The following is a 16,161-nucleotide window of genomic DNA, read 5'->3' as shown; positions in this document are numbered from 1 at the left end:
GTATATACAGAGAAACAGTTTTCTAAGGAGAGAACCAGGCTTTTTTCTTTGCGAGGAAGGCCCATTGGATGTAAATTCCTCTGGGCTGCCTACCTGCCAGGCACCTCACAGGAGCCCTCCCGTTCAGCCTTCCCAGCCACTCCGTGCGGTAGACACTCTTATCATCCCTTCCAAGTTGGGGAAACTGAGGCACAAAGCGGTTTAATGACTTGCCCCAGGTTACACTGCCAGTAAGTTCTGGAGCCACGTTTAAGCCCCTGGTCCTTTCCCGGCCAGCGTGGCTCAGTGGTTGAGTGTCCACGGTTCGATCCCAGTCAGGGCACATGCCCAGGTTGCGGGCTCGGTTCCCCATGTGGGGCGTGCAGGAGGCAGCCAGTCAATGATTCTCTCTCATCATTGATGTTTCTCTCTCTCTCCCTCTCCCTTCCTCTCTGAAATCAATACAAATAATAAATAAATAACCCACCAGTCCTTGCTCACAGTGCTGTCCTCAAGTGAAGCCAGACATTTCTGAACTGTGGATAGATGTGTCATCACTCAGGAGTCGTGAGGTCCCGGAGGGGCTTCGAGGCAAGAAAAGAGCTGAAGACAGTCGTTAGGAACTAAGCGATCCCGGTGTTTGAAGGTTGTCTCACTGCGGACGGGAGGACTGGCTCTCGGCTTGGACACCCAGCGTGACCGTGACCGTGACCGGCACTTCCTGGGTCTCCCCGGCCTCCCACCCTCCCGCCCGCCTCGCGGTTTTCGCAGTTTATGTTTTGTTCTTAGAGTCCCTGGTGTTGACGCTCTGTCCTGTCCCCATCGCTCCCTGGGGGCTCGGCCCCTGTTTTACTTGCACATGGACTTAGGGACATGCTTGCTGGTGGGCGCCTTTCAGAGTTCTTCATTCTGACCTGTCGGTCGGCTGACCTCATTGTCAAGTACTTCCCTCAGGAACGGCTTGTGGGGCTTCCCCTTCGTTGTTTCATGTTGGAGCCCGACTCCTGTTGCTTTTTCCGGGAACAACACCGTCACTCTCTCTGTTTCTCACGGCGTGTTTCCATCATCTGCTGGCACTGGGCGTCTGGAGAAGCCGCCGAGGTCACCTGATCCCCCTGTAGGTGGCTCTCCCCCCCTGGACGCCTGAAGTACTGCTTCTTGATCCTTGAAATTAAAAAGCAAACGAAGCACGCGGTCCTGGCGGGGGCACGTCGAGCTCCTGGGGCACAGAGTGTTCTCATGTGCAGACATGTTCTTCCATTGCAGGGAAGTCTCCCCGTGTCCGTCACTAGATTCCCCCCGCCCCACTCTCCTCGCCCCCCCCCCCCCCCCCCGGACCACCGGGCCTGTCCTGACAGCCGCCCTCCCCACCTGCTTTAGTCAGTGTGGTTTTGCTGGGCTTCACCGAGTTCTCTCCAGCCATCCCTCCACCGTGGGCTCTGATCCCAGCCTCGGCGCGTGTTCTTGCTGATTCTAATTGGTTTATTAGTTCGTATGATGCTGTTCATTTTGTTTTCTATTCCCTTAGTTTTGAAATATCCCTTCTCATCTCTTTTTATTGTTTTATCAACTTGTCTTCAAGCTTCTCTTTCAACAAATTCATATTTTTATTTAGTTTCTTTTTATGGCACCAAACCTTTGCAGGTGATGTGTTTGTATTTTTTCGTATTATGTTTCTTTAAAAAAAATTTTTTTTTTCTGTGAGGTTCCTTTGGAAAGCTTAGTGTTTCCTTTTCTTTTTATTTATTTCTTATTTTTTAAAATATATTTTTATTGATTTCAGAGAGGGAGGGAGCTGGAGAGAGAGATAGAAAGATCAATGATGAGAGAGAGAATCATGGATGAGCTGCCTCCTGCACACCCCACACTGGGGATGGGGCCCGCAGCCCGGGCCTGTGCCCTGAGTGGGAATTGAACCGTGACCTCCTGGTTCATAGGTTGGTGCTCAACCACTGAGCCACGCCGGCCGGGCTTACATGACGTTTCCATGCCGTCTGCGTTCCTGGGCCTCCGCTGGACATTTGTTTGTGCTTCGTAGTTTGTGCGCAGAGCTGCGAGACTATCGCCATCCATCCTGGTGGTGGTTAGGCCAGAGGCCTCTTACTGCGGAGGGCGCCCCACTGTCATCTGCACGCCGTGCAGTTTCCCGTTATCCAAACCCGCACGGCGCACGCTCCCCTGGGCACCGACACCTGGAGCCCGTCTGTGCTGATCCATTCGCTGCTGCCCACGTGGCCGGCACAGTCTCGGTGCCCTGCGGGAGGCTCTCTGGGAATCCCGCCGGAGTGCAGGCGCTGGCGAGGGTGTGGGGCGCTCACCGCTCAGCTCCGTGGAGGTGCCAGCCTGTTTCCAGGTTCAGTGCGCGCCCCGCAGACCTGGGAGCGCCTGTCGTCCCACGGGCTCACCAGCCCTCGATGTGAGAGTTCACATTTTCACCATCTGAGGCAGGCGAGATGGCATCTCAGCCACGCTTTCCAGCTTCACTTTTTAAGAAACCTGATGTGTCAAATGGTTTTTGTGCAACATTTATCTGGAACATTTTTGGTTAAAAAATCCATTTTTAACAAATATTTAATGAGTTTGCCTACTTCCTGCAAATTGTGCCTCATTCTAGGTAATTATTAGTGAACAAAACAGACATAGTCCCTGCTTTCGGGAGGGCGGCATGATGGTGCTCCAGGGGGAGAGGGGTCAAATCCAGACACACGCATACACACACACACACACACACACACACACATATTCACACTCACACATTTACACACTCATGTACACTCACACACATTCACACACGTTCACACACACGTTCACACATTTACACACACTCACACTCACACACTCATAAATACAGTTGTTCCTGAGGGAGTGACAGCAAAGGAGAGGTGCTACGAGAGACTTATAAGGGGGCTGGACCTAGATCGGGGGCCAGGAAACATTTAAACAAAGTAAACGTGTAAACAGAAATGGGCGCAGCTTTCGGGTGTCCCCATGTGTCACGTGAGTGTGATGCTGTGATGCCGACACGTGCTCGTCTCAGGGGAAACAGCTGGCGGCGGGCTGTCAGCGAAAGCACTGCCCGTGGTGCCGCACTTTCTGATCAGTGTTCGGAGAGGGAAGTGTGAAGAGGTCTTGGTAAAAAGGAGGTGGAGCCGCTCTGGGCAGCTGGTGCCTGTGACTGCTGCGCTCTCATTTTAATCCCTTGCAGCTTTCCAAGTGCCACGAGAAGGTGGAGAAGGCCCTGAGCGCCGGGGACCCCTCCAAGTGCGGGTACATCTCCCTCAATTACCTCAAGATCGTCCTGGACTCCTTCGTGTTCCAGTTGCCGAGGAGGGTCTTCATCTCGCTGATGAAACGGTAAGAGTCCCGCTGCTCCCTGGACATCTTTTCCCTCCACGTCAGCCGCGATGGAAGGAGCGCCTCCTTTATTTCTATTAAATGCTTTGGGCTTTTCGCAGCTGAAAAGCTTGAAGGGACTGAGAGGATCAATGCGCGCAGGTCCCCACGCCCTCAGCCCCAGGGGTTTTTGAAACAAACACCAGACATCACATTTCACTGGCTAGATCTCCAAACGACAAGAACTCTTTAGAAACCTGTGAAAACACGTGTCCACACCTCGGAGAGTTATCGATGCTGATAATGTCCAGTCAGGGTTCAGATGTGACCAGTTTTCTCCTGTTTTCTTTTATGACGTGTATTTGAGTCCGGATCCAAATCAGGCCGCACACGTCAGCGGGTTGGTTTGCCACAATTCTCTAGGCCCCTCTCCATCTGCTCATCATCCCCGTGAGGCGCGTGTAGGAGTCGCGCTGTTTGTTACGAGGAGTTTCTTAGGACATGAATCTGACGGTGGTGCCCACAGTGGCAGTCAGCATGCCCTCCCGCCTCCCTCCCCCGCCCGCCTGGAACGGGGAGGTCTGCAGACCCACATCCGGTCTGGGGGCAAGAATTCTTCATGAGGGACTGCTGGTCTCCTCCGGCGATGTGCGCAGCCACGTTGACCAGACTGGTGTGCACTCGGTCCGGAGTCTGCCGAGCGGTGATGTTCCCGTGGGTCATCCCTGCTCTTATTGGTGGGGCTGCTTCTGCGGTGAAAGCTTCCCCTCCCCAGTGACTTGGCGACAATGAGGCCCCATCAGCCTAAGACAGGCAGGAGACCCTGGGCTTCCTAGCACCTTCCTAGAGCCATGAGCCATCTGTCTTGAGAAACAGTACCAACCCATTTTGGTTTGTTGCAGTTGCCATTCTCATTGATACTCAGTCTGTTCCATTGTGGTGGGGGGGGAGCGGGGAGGGGAGGAGCCTTTTGCGTCTGCCCCGAGGCCGCTGCTGCCACCCTCAGAGTCTGTGTCACTCTCTTGCTTTCCGGCTGACACATGCTCCGGCTCCTCGGGTCATCTCTTGGCCCCGACCTGGAATCAGCCATTTCTCCAGGATCCGTTTCCTTCCCGTTGGGAGTGGTGTGTGGAGACGGAACTCTGGGTGAGGAGCTCAGAGAACCTTTCACAGGGGAGGTCGGGTGGAGGCTAATGGGAAGATTGTCTCACGGAGCTCTGGTCATGGCTGGCACTCGGGTGACCTCGAAAGGAAAGGCCTAGGAGAAGGAAGAGGAAGAAGGGGTGCTAAGCTAGACCAGCGGGTCATTTCCCACTGCACCCCCTTTCCCTCTCCGCGCCCTGTGTATGCAGAGTCGCCACGTACGGCCACCTGCCTGCCACAGTGAAGGGCGCGGCGTTGCCCGGAGCGAGTGCGCCCGTGGGCCAGCAAGCAGCTGTGGGTCCCCCCTGTGCACGGTGACATTCTGAGGATTGCCTTCTTGGATAACTGAAAGTTATACAGACATTTCTTTCTAGCTCATTTTCAAAATGATACAAGTAGTAATTTAATAGCAGCAAGAAAAATCAAAACCAGGAAGTCACCACCCACCTCACGCAGCAAATTTACTGTTTTCATTTCCCACACTCTCTTCTGCTTTGTGTCCGCATACATCTATAACTTTTACATGTTTGTAATCCGCGTGTGTCTCCAGTTTTATATTGTGCTTTTTAAAACAGGAATGCATATTACAGACATTCTTCATACTGCCGTTGTGGTCTTCCGAGTTGTAAGAGTAATGGATACATACTGAGTGCTTCTCTCTGCCAGACATTGGGGGGTGCTAAGAAGGCGGAAATCAGCGTGGCCGACCAGGGTGGTGGTGGCGGTGAAGACGGTGACAGGTGCAGGGAGTGAGCGTAGTAGGAGGCCACTGCAGCCAGCACCATGCTTCCGGGATAGCCTGTTTCAGCCAGCAACCCGGGAAAGGGGTTTCCTGAGTTGTGCCCTTTCCTGCGTTCACCCAGAGGTCCCGGTGGAACAGGGCACGTGCAACAATGGCAAGGTGAATGCCCAGTGGCTTAATACCCTGAGTTGTAAATTAGGTGTGTCCCCTGGTGCATGTATGTGGAAGTAAAGACTTGTCATATCCTCCTGGTCAATGATCCCTTTAGAAGTATATAGATACCTTTTAATCCCTCTGACTTTTATAATCTACCTTATCTGATTTAAAAATAATATATTCTTACTAGAGGCCCAGTGCACAAAATTTGTGCACTTGGAGGGTTCCCTCAGCCTGGCCTGTGCCCTCTCGCAGTCTGGACGCTCTTGGGGGATGTCTGACTGCCGCACCTAACCCGGCAGTCGGACATCCTTATTGCTGCCGTGGAGGCAGAAGAGGCCGCCGCCACTACCGCTGCACTCGCCAGCCATGAGCCGCTCAGGCCTTCTGGCTGAGTGTCGCTCCCCCTGTGGGAGTGCACTGACCACCAGGGGGCAGCTCCTGCGTTGAGCGTCTGCCCCCTGGTGGTCAGTGCATGTCATAGTGGCCGGTTGTTCTGCCGTTTCGTCAATTTGCATATTAGCCTTTTATTATATAGGATTGATTTTAGGGAGAGGAAGGGAGAGGGAGAGAGAGAAAAAAACATGGATGAGAGAGAGCAACATCCATCAGTTGCCTTCCATACACACCCCGACTTGGGATCCAACTCGCAGTCTGGGTATGGGCCCTGACCAGGAATCGAATTGGCAACCTTTTGGTGCCACTCTGGCCAGGCATCCTTAGCTGATATTAAAATATGCATAACAGTTTTGTTTTGTTTTTAAATATATTTTATTGATTTTTTACAGAGAGGAAGGGTGAGAGATAGAGAGTCAGAAACATCGATTAGAGAGAAACATCGATCAGCTGCCTCCTGCACATCTCCTACTGGGGATGTGCCTGCAACCCAGGTACATGCCCTTCACCAGAATCGAACCTGGGACCTTTCAGTCCGCAGGCCGACGCTCAATCCACTGAGCCAAACCGGTTTCGGCGAACAGTTTTCTTTAGATTACTACTTGTCAGGTATCTCTTTCCCCGAACTTCTACTTTCGCTCTTTGGTTGTCATATTCTGTATCTGCTTTTCCAAAATTCCAAAATGAACATCTTTGCCTTTTCAATGGTAAATTTTAGTCTGTTTCCATTTATTGTGATGGCTGTTTTGGATTTTTCTTACCACTTTATTTTGTACTGTCTTACTTACTCAGCTGGTCTTTTATCTCCTTCTCAATCATGTTTGGTTCTGAGTTTTCCTTATCACTCTTTTTTCTCTTCACTATCTAGAGACTTAAATATTTTCTTTCTATTCTTGTGGAGATTACCCTTAAATTTGTAAAATGTGCTCTAAACTTATAAAGCCCGAAGCTAACCCATATTCTGCTGTTGTGAATGAAACACGCACCTTTAACTTCCACGCTACTGTCACCTGGTGCTTTGATCCCTCCTTGTTTTGACAGCACCAGAATAATAATAATAATAATTATTATTATTATTATTTAACTAGAGGCTCAGCGCATGAAACCATGCTCGGGTAGGGTCCCTAGGCCTACCCTGCAATCAGGGCCACCTTCCGCCCGTTCGCCAGTCCCCAGTCCTGCCCCACTGCCACCACCCACCCCGGTTCCCTGTGGTTCCCTGTTGGCCATCCAGTGATAGGAGCCTGTAGGCTGTGGGGAGGGACCGAGAGGTGGTCAATGCACCTCATAGCAACTGGCTGATTGGTTGTTCTGGTCATTATGCCGTTATGGTTGCTGGCCTTTTATTATATAGGATGTGGTCTATACTTGTCTGGATTTTCTCATGTTTACTAGCATGTTTGCTCATCGCTGCTTCCTAAGTCTCACTCCTTCCTTCTGAATTCCATTTCCTGAAGGATGTCCTTTAGTTGTCCTTTCAGTGAGGTCCTGTGTGGGGTGAGTTCAGTCTTTGTTTTCATACAGTGTCTGTTTCCCCCTCGCTGATTAATGAATATTGAACAGGGAGTGGAATGCGTGTTTGAGAGTTATTCCTCGCAGGCCCTAGAAGGCATTGTTCCTGGTCTTCTGGTGGGCTCCCCGCTTGCTGTTTTCCTCAGTTGCATGATAAGCTCTTCAGGTTGAAGTTCACATCCTATATAATAAAAGGCTAATATGCTAAGTGTCCAGTTGTCTGTTCAACCAATCAAAGCGTAATATGCTAATGATATGCTAAGGTCATTCAACCACTCACTATGATGTGCATTGACCACCAGGGGACAGACAGTCAACCGGTCGACCAGTCGCTGTGATGTGCACTGACCACCTGGGGGCAGACACTCTGACCAGTAGGTTAGCTTGCTACTAGGGTCCAGCCAATCAGGACTGAGCGAGATGGGCCAGACACGCCCTAGAGCCCTCCCACAGTCCCTCCCGGGCTGGCCAACCTCCCGCGTTCCTCCCCGGCCCCTATCATGCACTGGTGGGGTCCCTCGGCCTGGCCTGCGCCCTCTCGCAATCTGGGCTGAGGGACCCCCTCCCCCCAGTGCATGATTTTGTGCACCGGGCCTCTAGTTTCAAAATAATCACAGACATGAATCTTCTTTTGCAATGTCTTCTATGGCTTAAAAATCTGTAAATTCATCATTCTTACCCAGGCTTGAAAAAAACATTTTCCACACTGCTTGTTTTTTGTTGTTGTTTTTATTCTTTGAAAACAAAACAAAATAAAACATTTTATAATCCATTCTGACATAAGGTGGTATCCAAATTAAATTATTTTTCCAAATAGGTAATCTACTTTACCATCACCACTTTTTAGCACTAACCAGGTGGTCTCCTAAGAGAGAATCTGCCGGGTTCTGCGCTAAAGAATTGGCCCAGGAGAATGAGCTTGAGGCGAAACTAGTGTCAGCAATGAGCGGCCTCGGTGGCCCTGCCTCGGGTGGCCCTGTCCCGGGCGCTCCTCTTTGCTTTGGTCCGTAGGGATGGAGGAGAGATGGGAGGAGAGTAGGGGCCGGGCGGGCGCGACCTCAGAGGGGAACGTGCGGGAGGCTGTGGGCGGGGGAACCCCTCTGCGCCCTGAGTGCAGGGGTTCTATGCATCTGCGCGGGCACGCCTGGGAGATAGGGTGGGTGCCTGGGAGGTAGGGTGGGTGCCTGGGAGGTAGGGTGGGTGCCTGGGAGATAGGGTGGGTGCCTGGGAGGTAGGGTGGGTGCCTGGGAGATAGGGTGGGTGCCTGGGAGGTAGGGTGGGTGCCTGGGAGGTAGGGTGGGTGCCTGGGAGATAGGGTGGGTGCCTGGGAGGTAGGGTGGGTCCCGTGCCAGACCATCGCAATAAAGCGAGCGTTGCCATAAAGCAGGTCGGGATCTTTTCGCTTTCAGTTAGTAAAAACGCAGTATTTGTGAAGCTCAGTAAAGTCTGGTATCTCTGTAGATAAGTTAAAACTCATGAAACTGTACATGGAGAGCAAATGTCCATTTTATTGCACTTTCATTTAAGAAGTGAAATTTAAAAACTGGTGCTTTTAAGGCCAATAATACAGGAAATAATAAAGAAGGAAGCAAAATAAAATCTAATCTCTCATGCCTAACAAAATGATGTGAGAAATTCTTATATATCCAATTTAAGAATGGGTAATATAGGAAAAAATAGGCATCTTTTTAAGTTTGTTGTTCTTTTAACTACTCAGGGTCTAGGGCTAAATTTAAAACACGAACAGCTTGGTAATGAGGCATAAAATCTTTATCCAAATAATGGTTCGGAGACTTTAAAGCTGTTTCCCGTGTGTTTCTAATGGAGCAGGAGATGGTGCTGGAACAGCGAGCGCAGCCGTCATTACTGCCACGCTGTGCTTTTCGGAGCCGCCCGGCTTCACACCAGGTGGACCTGTTAACGGGCCAGTCGCAGGCAGGAGAGCGGGTTTCAGGAGGGGCGGGAGGACGGGAGAAACGCTGCCGGGCCGAGGTCCATCCACCCCCCACCCCAGAGCGGGCCTCCCCCCAGAGCCGCTCCTGCTGAGAATGCCCCGCGCTGCTACCCCTGCAGCTGGCGGAGCTGCGAAGCGGAGAACAAGCCGTGTAGCCCAGATTGTGTGAAGCGGGACAGCATCACCGGGGACGTATCTCCAGTCATTGCCCGGAGCGTCACACTCGGTGTCTGAGACCTCTTCTACCTCCACGCCTTTCAGGGAAAGGCGAAGCCAGGCGTGAGGCGAGATCAGTGGTCCCGGAACCAGGGCCGGGCAGGGTGTGACTCCAGGGTCGCGGAGGGAGCGTGGAGGGGAGGGAGCTGGTCCCTGCCCTGCTGTGACCTCTGGTCCGGCTCACGTGGGCCAGGTTTAGGCAGCCAGTAAGTGCTTGTGAGCTGATGGCAGGATCTTCCCCCAAAGAAGGGGGATTAAGTGGAGTCATTGGTGGGGTAGACATGATCTCTGTGGCCTGAAGGGGCCGGGAAAGGGGGTCACTGAGAGAACCAAGGCTGACAGAGAGGGTCCAAAAGCAGGGAAGCCTTCGGGAGAAGCATGAATAGCGGTGCCTCAAACTACTCTCGTAATCCCCCTGTTGGATATTGCCACGTCTGCCTAACGATTGTCAGCCAGTCCATCTCTCTCTCCTCTTGACCATGTGCATGGTGCTAGCAGCAGCAGCAGAAGCAGTGATGATGATAACCATAATCATAACCAAAGTGCTATGCAGTTCTTAGCTGCTTATAACCCCTAGGTAATAGTGGAAAGGCTGTAAGGAAAGTGACATCGCGCTAAGAGACAGGCTACTAGGGCCAATTGCCCTGGTTATGGAAGGAAGTCGGGGAAGGCTTCCTTGAGAGAGGAATGGTTCAACTAGACTTGCCAGAGGGATAGAACCAAGGAGGTGAAGTGTGGGAAGTGGGTCACGATGGGGAAGCAGCGGGGTGTGGGAGCGAGGACAGGAGCACAGCCTGTGAAGGACGGAAGGACTCGTGTGGCTGGCGCCGGGGGAGCAGGGGGCGGCCCGACGCGGGATGCGGCCAGAGGTGCTGGTAGGGCCCAGCTGCAGCTGTGAGTGCCAGGAGGGCTTCGGTTTTATCCCAAGAGCATGGAGAGTCATGGAGGGACTTTAAGCGAGAGAGTGATCTGCTCACACGTGCATTTCAGAGCAGCTGGTTGAAGTCTGGAAACTTACTGGGGAAGGCGAGCGAGACACAAGCCCGATCGGGGTGCGGCAATAATTCGAGTGAAAGGAGAGGGTAGCTCGGCTTCTCCTGTGGACGCTCGAACGGATGGACAGCTGGGTGGTGGCGCACGGGTCACCCAGGCTGAGCTGGCGAGACTCGGGGACTGTGATCTTAAAGAAGCTGGCCTTGTCTCCGCCGTCCCTGAAACTCGCGCCCTGGGCCTTGCTCTTTGCCCCTGGCTGAACACATGGGAGACCCCGCCTTCCCGTTTGTCTGGGTTGGTAGTGCGGAGCCGTTCTCACAGAGCGGTCAGTTGTGGGTTCCGTTAAACGGGGCCTGGCGCAGGCGAGAACCAGGGGCTCGGGGGCTGCTGCTCCCTCTCCCCGCTTTGCACTTTGCTTCCTTCCTCACTTTGCAAACTTGTTCTCTGGCTCCTCCAGGGATTGAGAGCCCCGAGGAGGGGGAGGAAGAAGGGGGGCAGGAGAGTTCTAGAGGCTGGTGCTGCCCTGAGCGGGAGCCATGGCTCGGTGTGTGGGTCGCACCTCCGGACCACACATCCCTCGCTCTTTGATGAGGGTGCACGCACCTCCATCTCATCTGACCGCGCGTTCCCTCCGCAGCTCCTGGCCCTGGAGGCAGAAGGAAACCCTCTATGAAGGGCTCCAGGTGGCGCCTGGGAGGGGACGGAGGGACCGCGTGGTTGTGGGCGCACACGCACACTTGTTCTCTCACGGCGCCCTCGCCGATCCACACGAGAACAGCGCTCTCGGCCGCTGGCTTCAGCAGTCAGTGCGGGCAGTCTGCCTCCCGCCCACTTGGCACCGCACGCCCTTGCTCAAGGACCCCGAACCCTGGTGTGGCAGCACGGAGGGCACTCTGTGTGCCGGTAGCAGGGCAGTCGGGGGTGGGGATTGGGGACTGAGCTGGTGATGCCGCCCTGCAGGCAGGCGGGCTCTCTGACCTGTTAGCTCTGCTCCTTCCAACAACCCCCCTACCCACCCCCCAACACACACACACACACACACACACACACGCATACACACACATACACACACTCACACACTCTCACACACTCACACACGCACACACACTCACACACGCACACACACACATACACATACACATACACACACACTCACACACACAGGAGAGGGTTAGCCTGGCCCACCTGGCACCCAGGATGCTCTCCCGCCTCACGGTCCACATCCCCAATCACCTCACGGTCCTGTCTGCCACGTGAGGTCCCAGTGCCAGTTCCAGAGCCAGAGCCGGGCTGTGGCACGAGGGCCTTCGCTCTGCCCGCACCAGGCCCGAGCCCGCAGATGGCGATTTGAAAGGATCGTTTCCCGCCTGTGGAATTTTAACAAATCCCTTTGTTTCTTCCTTCAGTGTGAGCTCCTGCCAATGGGACACAGGGACATGGAGATGGAGAAGCAGTTCGATTTTTCTTTGCTTTTTAAAAATCTGTTTGTAGTACTGTGTGACCAGATTATTTTGTTTGCCTTAGAGTGTAAACTTTATAAAAATGCATTGCCGCCATTTAAAATTCAACATTGAACATCTAATCCGTACGGTGTTACAGGAATAATGTTTAGAACGTTTTCTAACACCCAGGTTTGGACTTAGAACCACCAACAGAATCTACTGGAAGCAGTTTCTGACGTTGCTGCACGACCCTCAGTGGTTGGAGGCTCAGGGTTCCAGCCCCCCGGCCAAGAAGGACAGGTATGTACAAACCCCTACAGTTTAGTTACGTGTCATAGCATGTCCAAGGTTAGAGGAGATCTGAATTCCTTTCTCCTCATTTATTAATGAAAAATTAGCCTGCGTGAATAATTATGAACTTTCACGGAGGGATTTGCAGTTTGTAAATTATGTTCTGTACATGCTGACTTAGAATCGCCTTATACCTGCGAGGGAGGTGTGGTTATTATTCCAGTTTCTAGGTGGGAAGAGGAGACTGCGGGGCGTCTGGCCAGGTCACGTGCTTAGAGAGCAGCGGAGGCAGACGCCGCACGCGCCCGCCGCCAGCACTGCCCCGAGCTCTGGGTTTTCTTGTAAAGTGGGGCATAAACACGCATTTGTCGAGTGTTACAGGGAAAGGACGCCACGTGGTGACCGAGTCTCTGCCCGCTCTGCGCGGTGCAGACGTGTGGGTCGCGGGAGACCGGGCCCTGAGCTGTTATCTCTGGGCTCGCTCCCATGCCTGTCATCACGGGAGGTTTGCGTTGTCACATAAATTGTGGGGGGCCCACCGTGTGGGAAGCACTAAACAGTACGACACGTGAGAGTCCAGACTTCCTCTCAGGAGGGTCTGTCATGCTGATGTGCGCCTGTCGACGGCCCAGCCCGTGTAAGCCTCACAGGGAGGGCCGGCCTTGGATCTCAGCGCTGCGCTCCACTGTGAAGCAAACGCACCAGAGTCGTTCCCATCGCCCTGGGCCGCCCGTCTGGGGTTCCTGACACCTGATGAACCAGCCTTCAGTACTCAGGGCCCCTTACCTCCCCCCGATTCCTGGGGTGCACCTCTAGGAGTTCATTCTTCTCTTAATTTTTTGTTGTTTCTTAATCCTCACCTGAGGACATTTTTTCATTGACTTTTAAAGAGAGTGGAAGGGAGGGGGAGAGGCAGAGAGAGAAACATCGATGTGAGAGCGAGACATTGGTTGGTTGCTTCCTGCATGCACCCCGGTGATTGTGGTGTCTTTCCTTCCTCGTATGAGGATATGTTCATTGATTTTTAGAGGGGAAGAGAGAGAGAGAGAGAAATATCAATGTGAGAAACAGATCGGTTGCCCCCCATACACCCGACCAGGGATTGAACCCACAACCTCGGCATGTGCTGTGATCAGGATTCGAACCTGCAGCCTTGCAGGTTGCGGGCCGATGATCCAGCCAACTGAGCCACACCAGCCAGGGCACAGACTCGCTAGAAGGCTGGGCACAGGCAGAGGGCAGAGGGCAAGGGGCAGCAGGGAATGGGGAGGGAAGCTGGCTCAGCAGAGCAAACCCTGGCAGCTGCATGCGCCGCAGCCCTTGTGAGAGTCACACTGACTGAGGCCGCCGGGCCAGCACACACGCCTGCGCTTTCGGGAGAAGAGCTGTCCACAGGGAGACCGTTACTATAGCTGCTGTGCGGGTGATTTTTAGAATTTTGTTTTGCTTATGTAAGAACAAATCTTAGTCAAGAACATGATTCTATTTCTGATTTTTCCTCTTCATCTTCTTGTAGCACCAGCCCTAGGAATCAGTGTTGCGGGGAAAATATTATCACCAAGTTATTCGGACGAGAAGACCACTACACGCTGCTGAGGAAGACGCTGCTGATGGTCAGCTCGGTAAGGGTTTCTGAGGCTGCCAGGCTGCTGGGCGGAGCGAGGCCAGCAGCAGCTGGGTGTGCACTCACTTATCCGGCCAACAAGCGGTGCTTTTTGTTTTGTTAGTCCTCACCTGAGGGTATTTTTCATTGATTTTTAGAGAGAGTGGAAGGGAGAGTGAGAGAGAGAAACATCGATGTGAGAGAGACACATCGATTGGTTGCCTCCTGCATGTGCCCTGACCAGGGCAGGGCATCGAGCCTACAACCGAGGTACGTACCCTTGACTGGATCAAACCCGGGACCCTTCAGTCCGTGAGCCAAATGGCCAGGCCAGCAGGTGTTTTTGGAGCCCCTGTTTATGCGGGGAATTACCCAGAGCACTTAGGAATCCATGGCTTGGCCTCCGGAGTCGGTCTAGTTTGGGGGACCGATGACATAACATTTATTATGATACAGGAAGACGCACAGGGGTGAGAACAGTGTGTGGCCAGGTCGCTGAGAGCAGAGGGGCTGCTGAATCGATGAGTAACCCAGACCCGTGAATGCGCCCTCAGCCTAGAATTTAGGGCTCATGCCCGGCTTGTAGCTCAGAGCGGGGACATTCTCCTAGTTCCAGAGCAGCCTTAGTCGTGTGGTTGTCCTGCAGAGGGAGGCTAATCCGTGAGCGTGCAGCTCGCGCCTAAACATCAGCCCGTCGCACTGTACTGTGCATTTGAGAGCAGCGGCACTGGGGCATTTTTGATCCTTAGGTGACATTTCTCAAGTTCGTTATTTACTAAGCACATTCAGAAACCGAGTCTCTACCAGATGCCCAGCACCCCCATGAGTTCCTCTCCCTCAGACGCCAGTATTACAGCAGAGGAGCCACTCGGGTGCCGCGTCAGCCTTCCCGAGCCCGGAGACCACAGGCAGGCGGCTCAGTGGGCAGCACTCAGGGACGGAGCCCCCAGGCTTGAGGGGCCATCTGGTGGGCGGGTGCCCTCTGTCCTGGTGGCCGTGCCCCTTTCCTCGGTCCATCCTCCAGGCCGAGTGGGGTTTCCAGGCGGAGTGTTCAGAGATTGGGGTTCTGTTCTCTGTGGGGACGTCTTTGCTGGCGGTCCTGTTGTGATTGACCTTGAGGCCGCATGTGACCTGGCATCTGACTGAGCAGCCATATGGGGCGCTTACCACGTGCCACGCGCCGTCTGAAGTGATGGGCTAGCTCTCACCAGGGCAGCCTCTCCCAGCTCTGCGAGGGGCGCTGTTCTTGCCTCCGGTGTCCTTTTGTTTCGTCCCCATTGGCTGAGGAAGGGGCACAGGGGGGTGACGGCCTGAGGCTCCCTGGGGAGTGCGGGCCGGGATTCAAACCTCCAAACTGGCTGCTCCAGAGCCGCACCCAGAGCCGCGTGGTCAGTCCTGCCCGGAGCCGCCCCGAGCTGCTAGCTGGCCTCCCCTTAAAGATAAATGAAGGCTTCGTGAGCTCCGCTTCTATTAATATATTAAAGAAACAATTTTAATTAAAAATAATGCATCTGCTTCTCTCCTGATGGAGGGCTGTGATAATGAGAACCGACAGCCGCAAGTACCCTGCTGTCGGACCCTCCTCAGACCCTCCTCGGCGTGCTGTGCAGATGGAGAGCCACACGCACGGTGGAGGCGAGGATGTGCCCGCCTGTGCCGGCTGCGGTGGGCGCTCAGGCTGAGGGCATGGCGGACCATGCAGGGCTCCTGCCCACGACCAGCTCACACTCTGAGTGTCAGACCAGCAGCCACCACCGGATGCCTCAGAGGAGCAGAGAGCAGGGTTTCTGAGAGGGATCCCCACTCCTCACCTCCACCCCCACCCCCACCCCCGCCCCCACCCCCACCCCCCACCCCCCATTTGCCTTGGTCCTATCCCCATCCTGGGACCTGGAGGGAGAGTAGAGGAGGAGCAGGCGTGGGGACCTTGCCTGCTGCAGGGAGGCCCTGGGAGTGGCCCCCCCCCGCCCCCCCCCCCGGGGTAGGAGGATGCGGAACCATTAGAGCTGCTTGATCTGCTGCCGGTCCTGCCCGGCAGCTGTGTGTGCTGCTCCGCACGCTCGCCCTCCCTGAGAGTGCGCCCGGGCACCCGATCCCTTACGTTTCCGGCAGGTGTGGCTGTCTTTCTGTCACCCAGGAACAACTGCGCCCTGCCTCCTCGCCTGCTCATGTCTTCCGTGTCATTATTTGCAGTTCACATGCTTTTGTAAATAGAAAGTCTAAAAGAATCTTCAAAACACATGAGAATTAATAATAGAGCTTAGAAAGTCTTTAGATACAAGGTCAATATGCAAAGAGAAACAATATTCCTATATAGAGCAATAAGCAATTAGAAAAAGAAGGTTAAAAATACCATATCTAATCATATTTTTAAAAAATCAAATACCTACAAATAGATATA

The 16,161-nt window shown here is 53.7% G+C and overlaps 1 protein-coding gene across 3 annotated transcripts in view; it reads left to right on the top strand.

Moving 5' to 3' along the window:
• Positions 1-16,161, top strand: part of EFCAB6 (EF-hand calcium binding domain 6) — a 153,289-nt gene that overhangs the window by 56,061 nt on the left and 81,067 nt on the right. For all 3 annotated transcript variants that reach the window (XM_070411264.1, XM_070411263.1, XM_070411265.1), the window contains 3 exons: positions 3,185-3,333; positions 12,056-12,166; positions 13,674-13,779. In XM_070411264.1, the coding sequence (XP_070267365.1) occupies positions 3,185-3,333; positions 12,056-12,166; positions 13,674-13,779 (366 nt within the window). The remainder of the gene's footprint in view (positions 1-3,184; positions 3,334-12,055; positions 12,167-13,673; positions 13,780-16,161) is intronic.

This window comes from Myotis yumanensis, unplaced genomic scaffold, assembly GCF_028538775.1.
Source record: "Myotis yumanensis isolate MYYU_CA2020_CCGP unplaced genomic scaffold, mMyoYum1.0.hap1 SCAF_3, whole genome shotgun sequence".
NCBI classification, from domain to species: domain Eukaryota; kingdom Metazoa; phylum Chordata; class Mammalia; order Chiroptera; family Vespertilionidae; genus Myotis; species Myotis yumanensis.
Note: the sequence above shows the minus strand (reverse complement) of the source record. Positions and strands in the feature narration are given on the sequence as shown.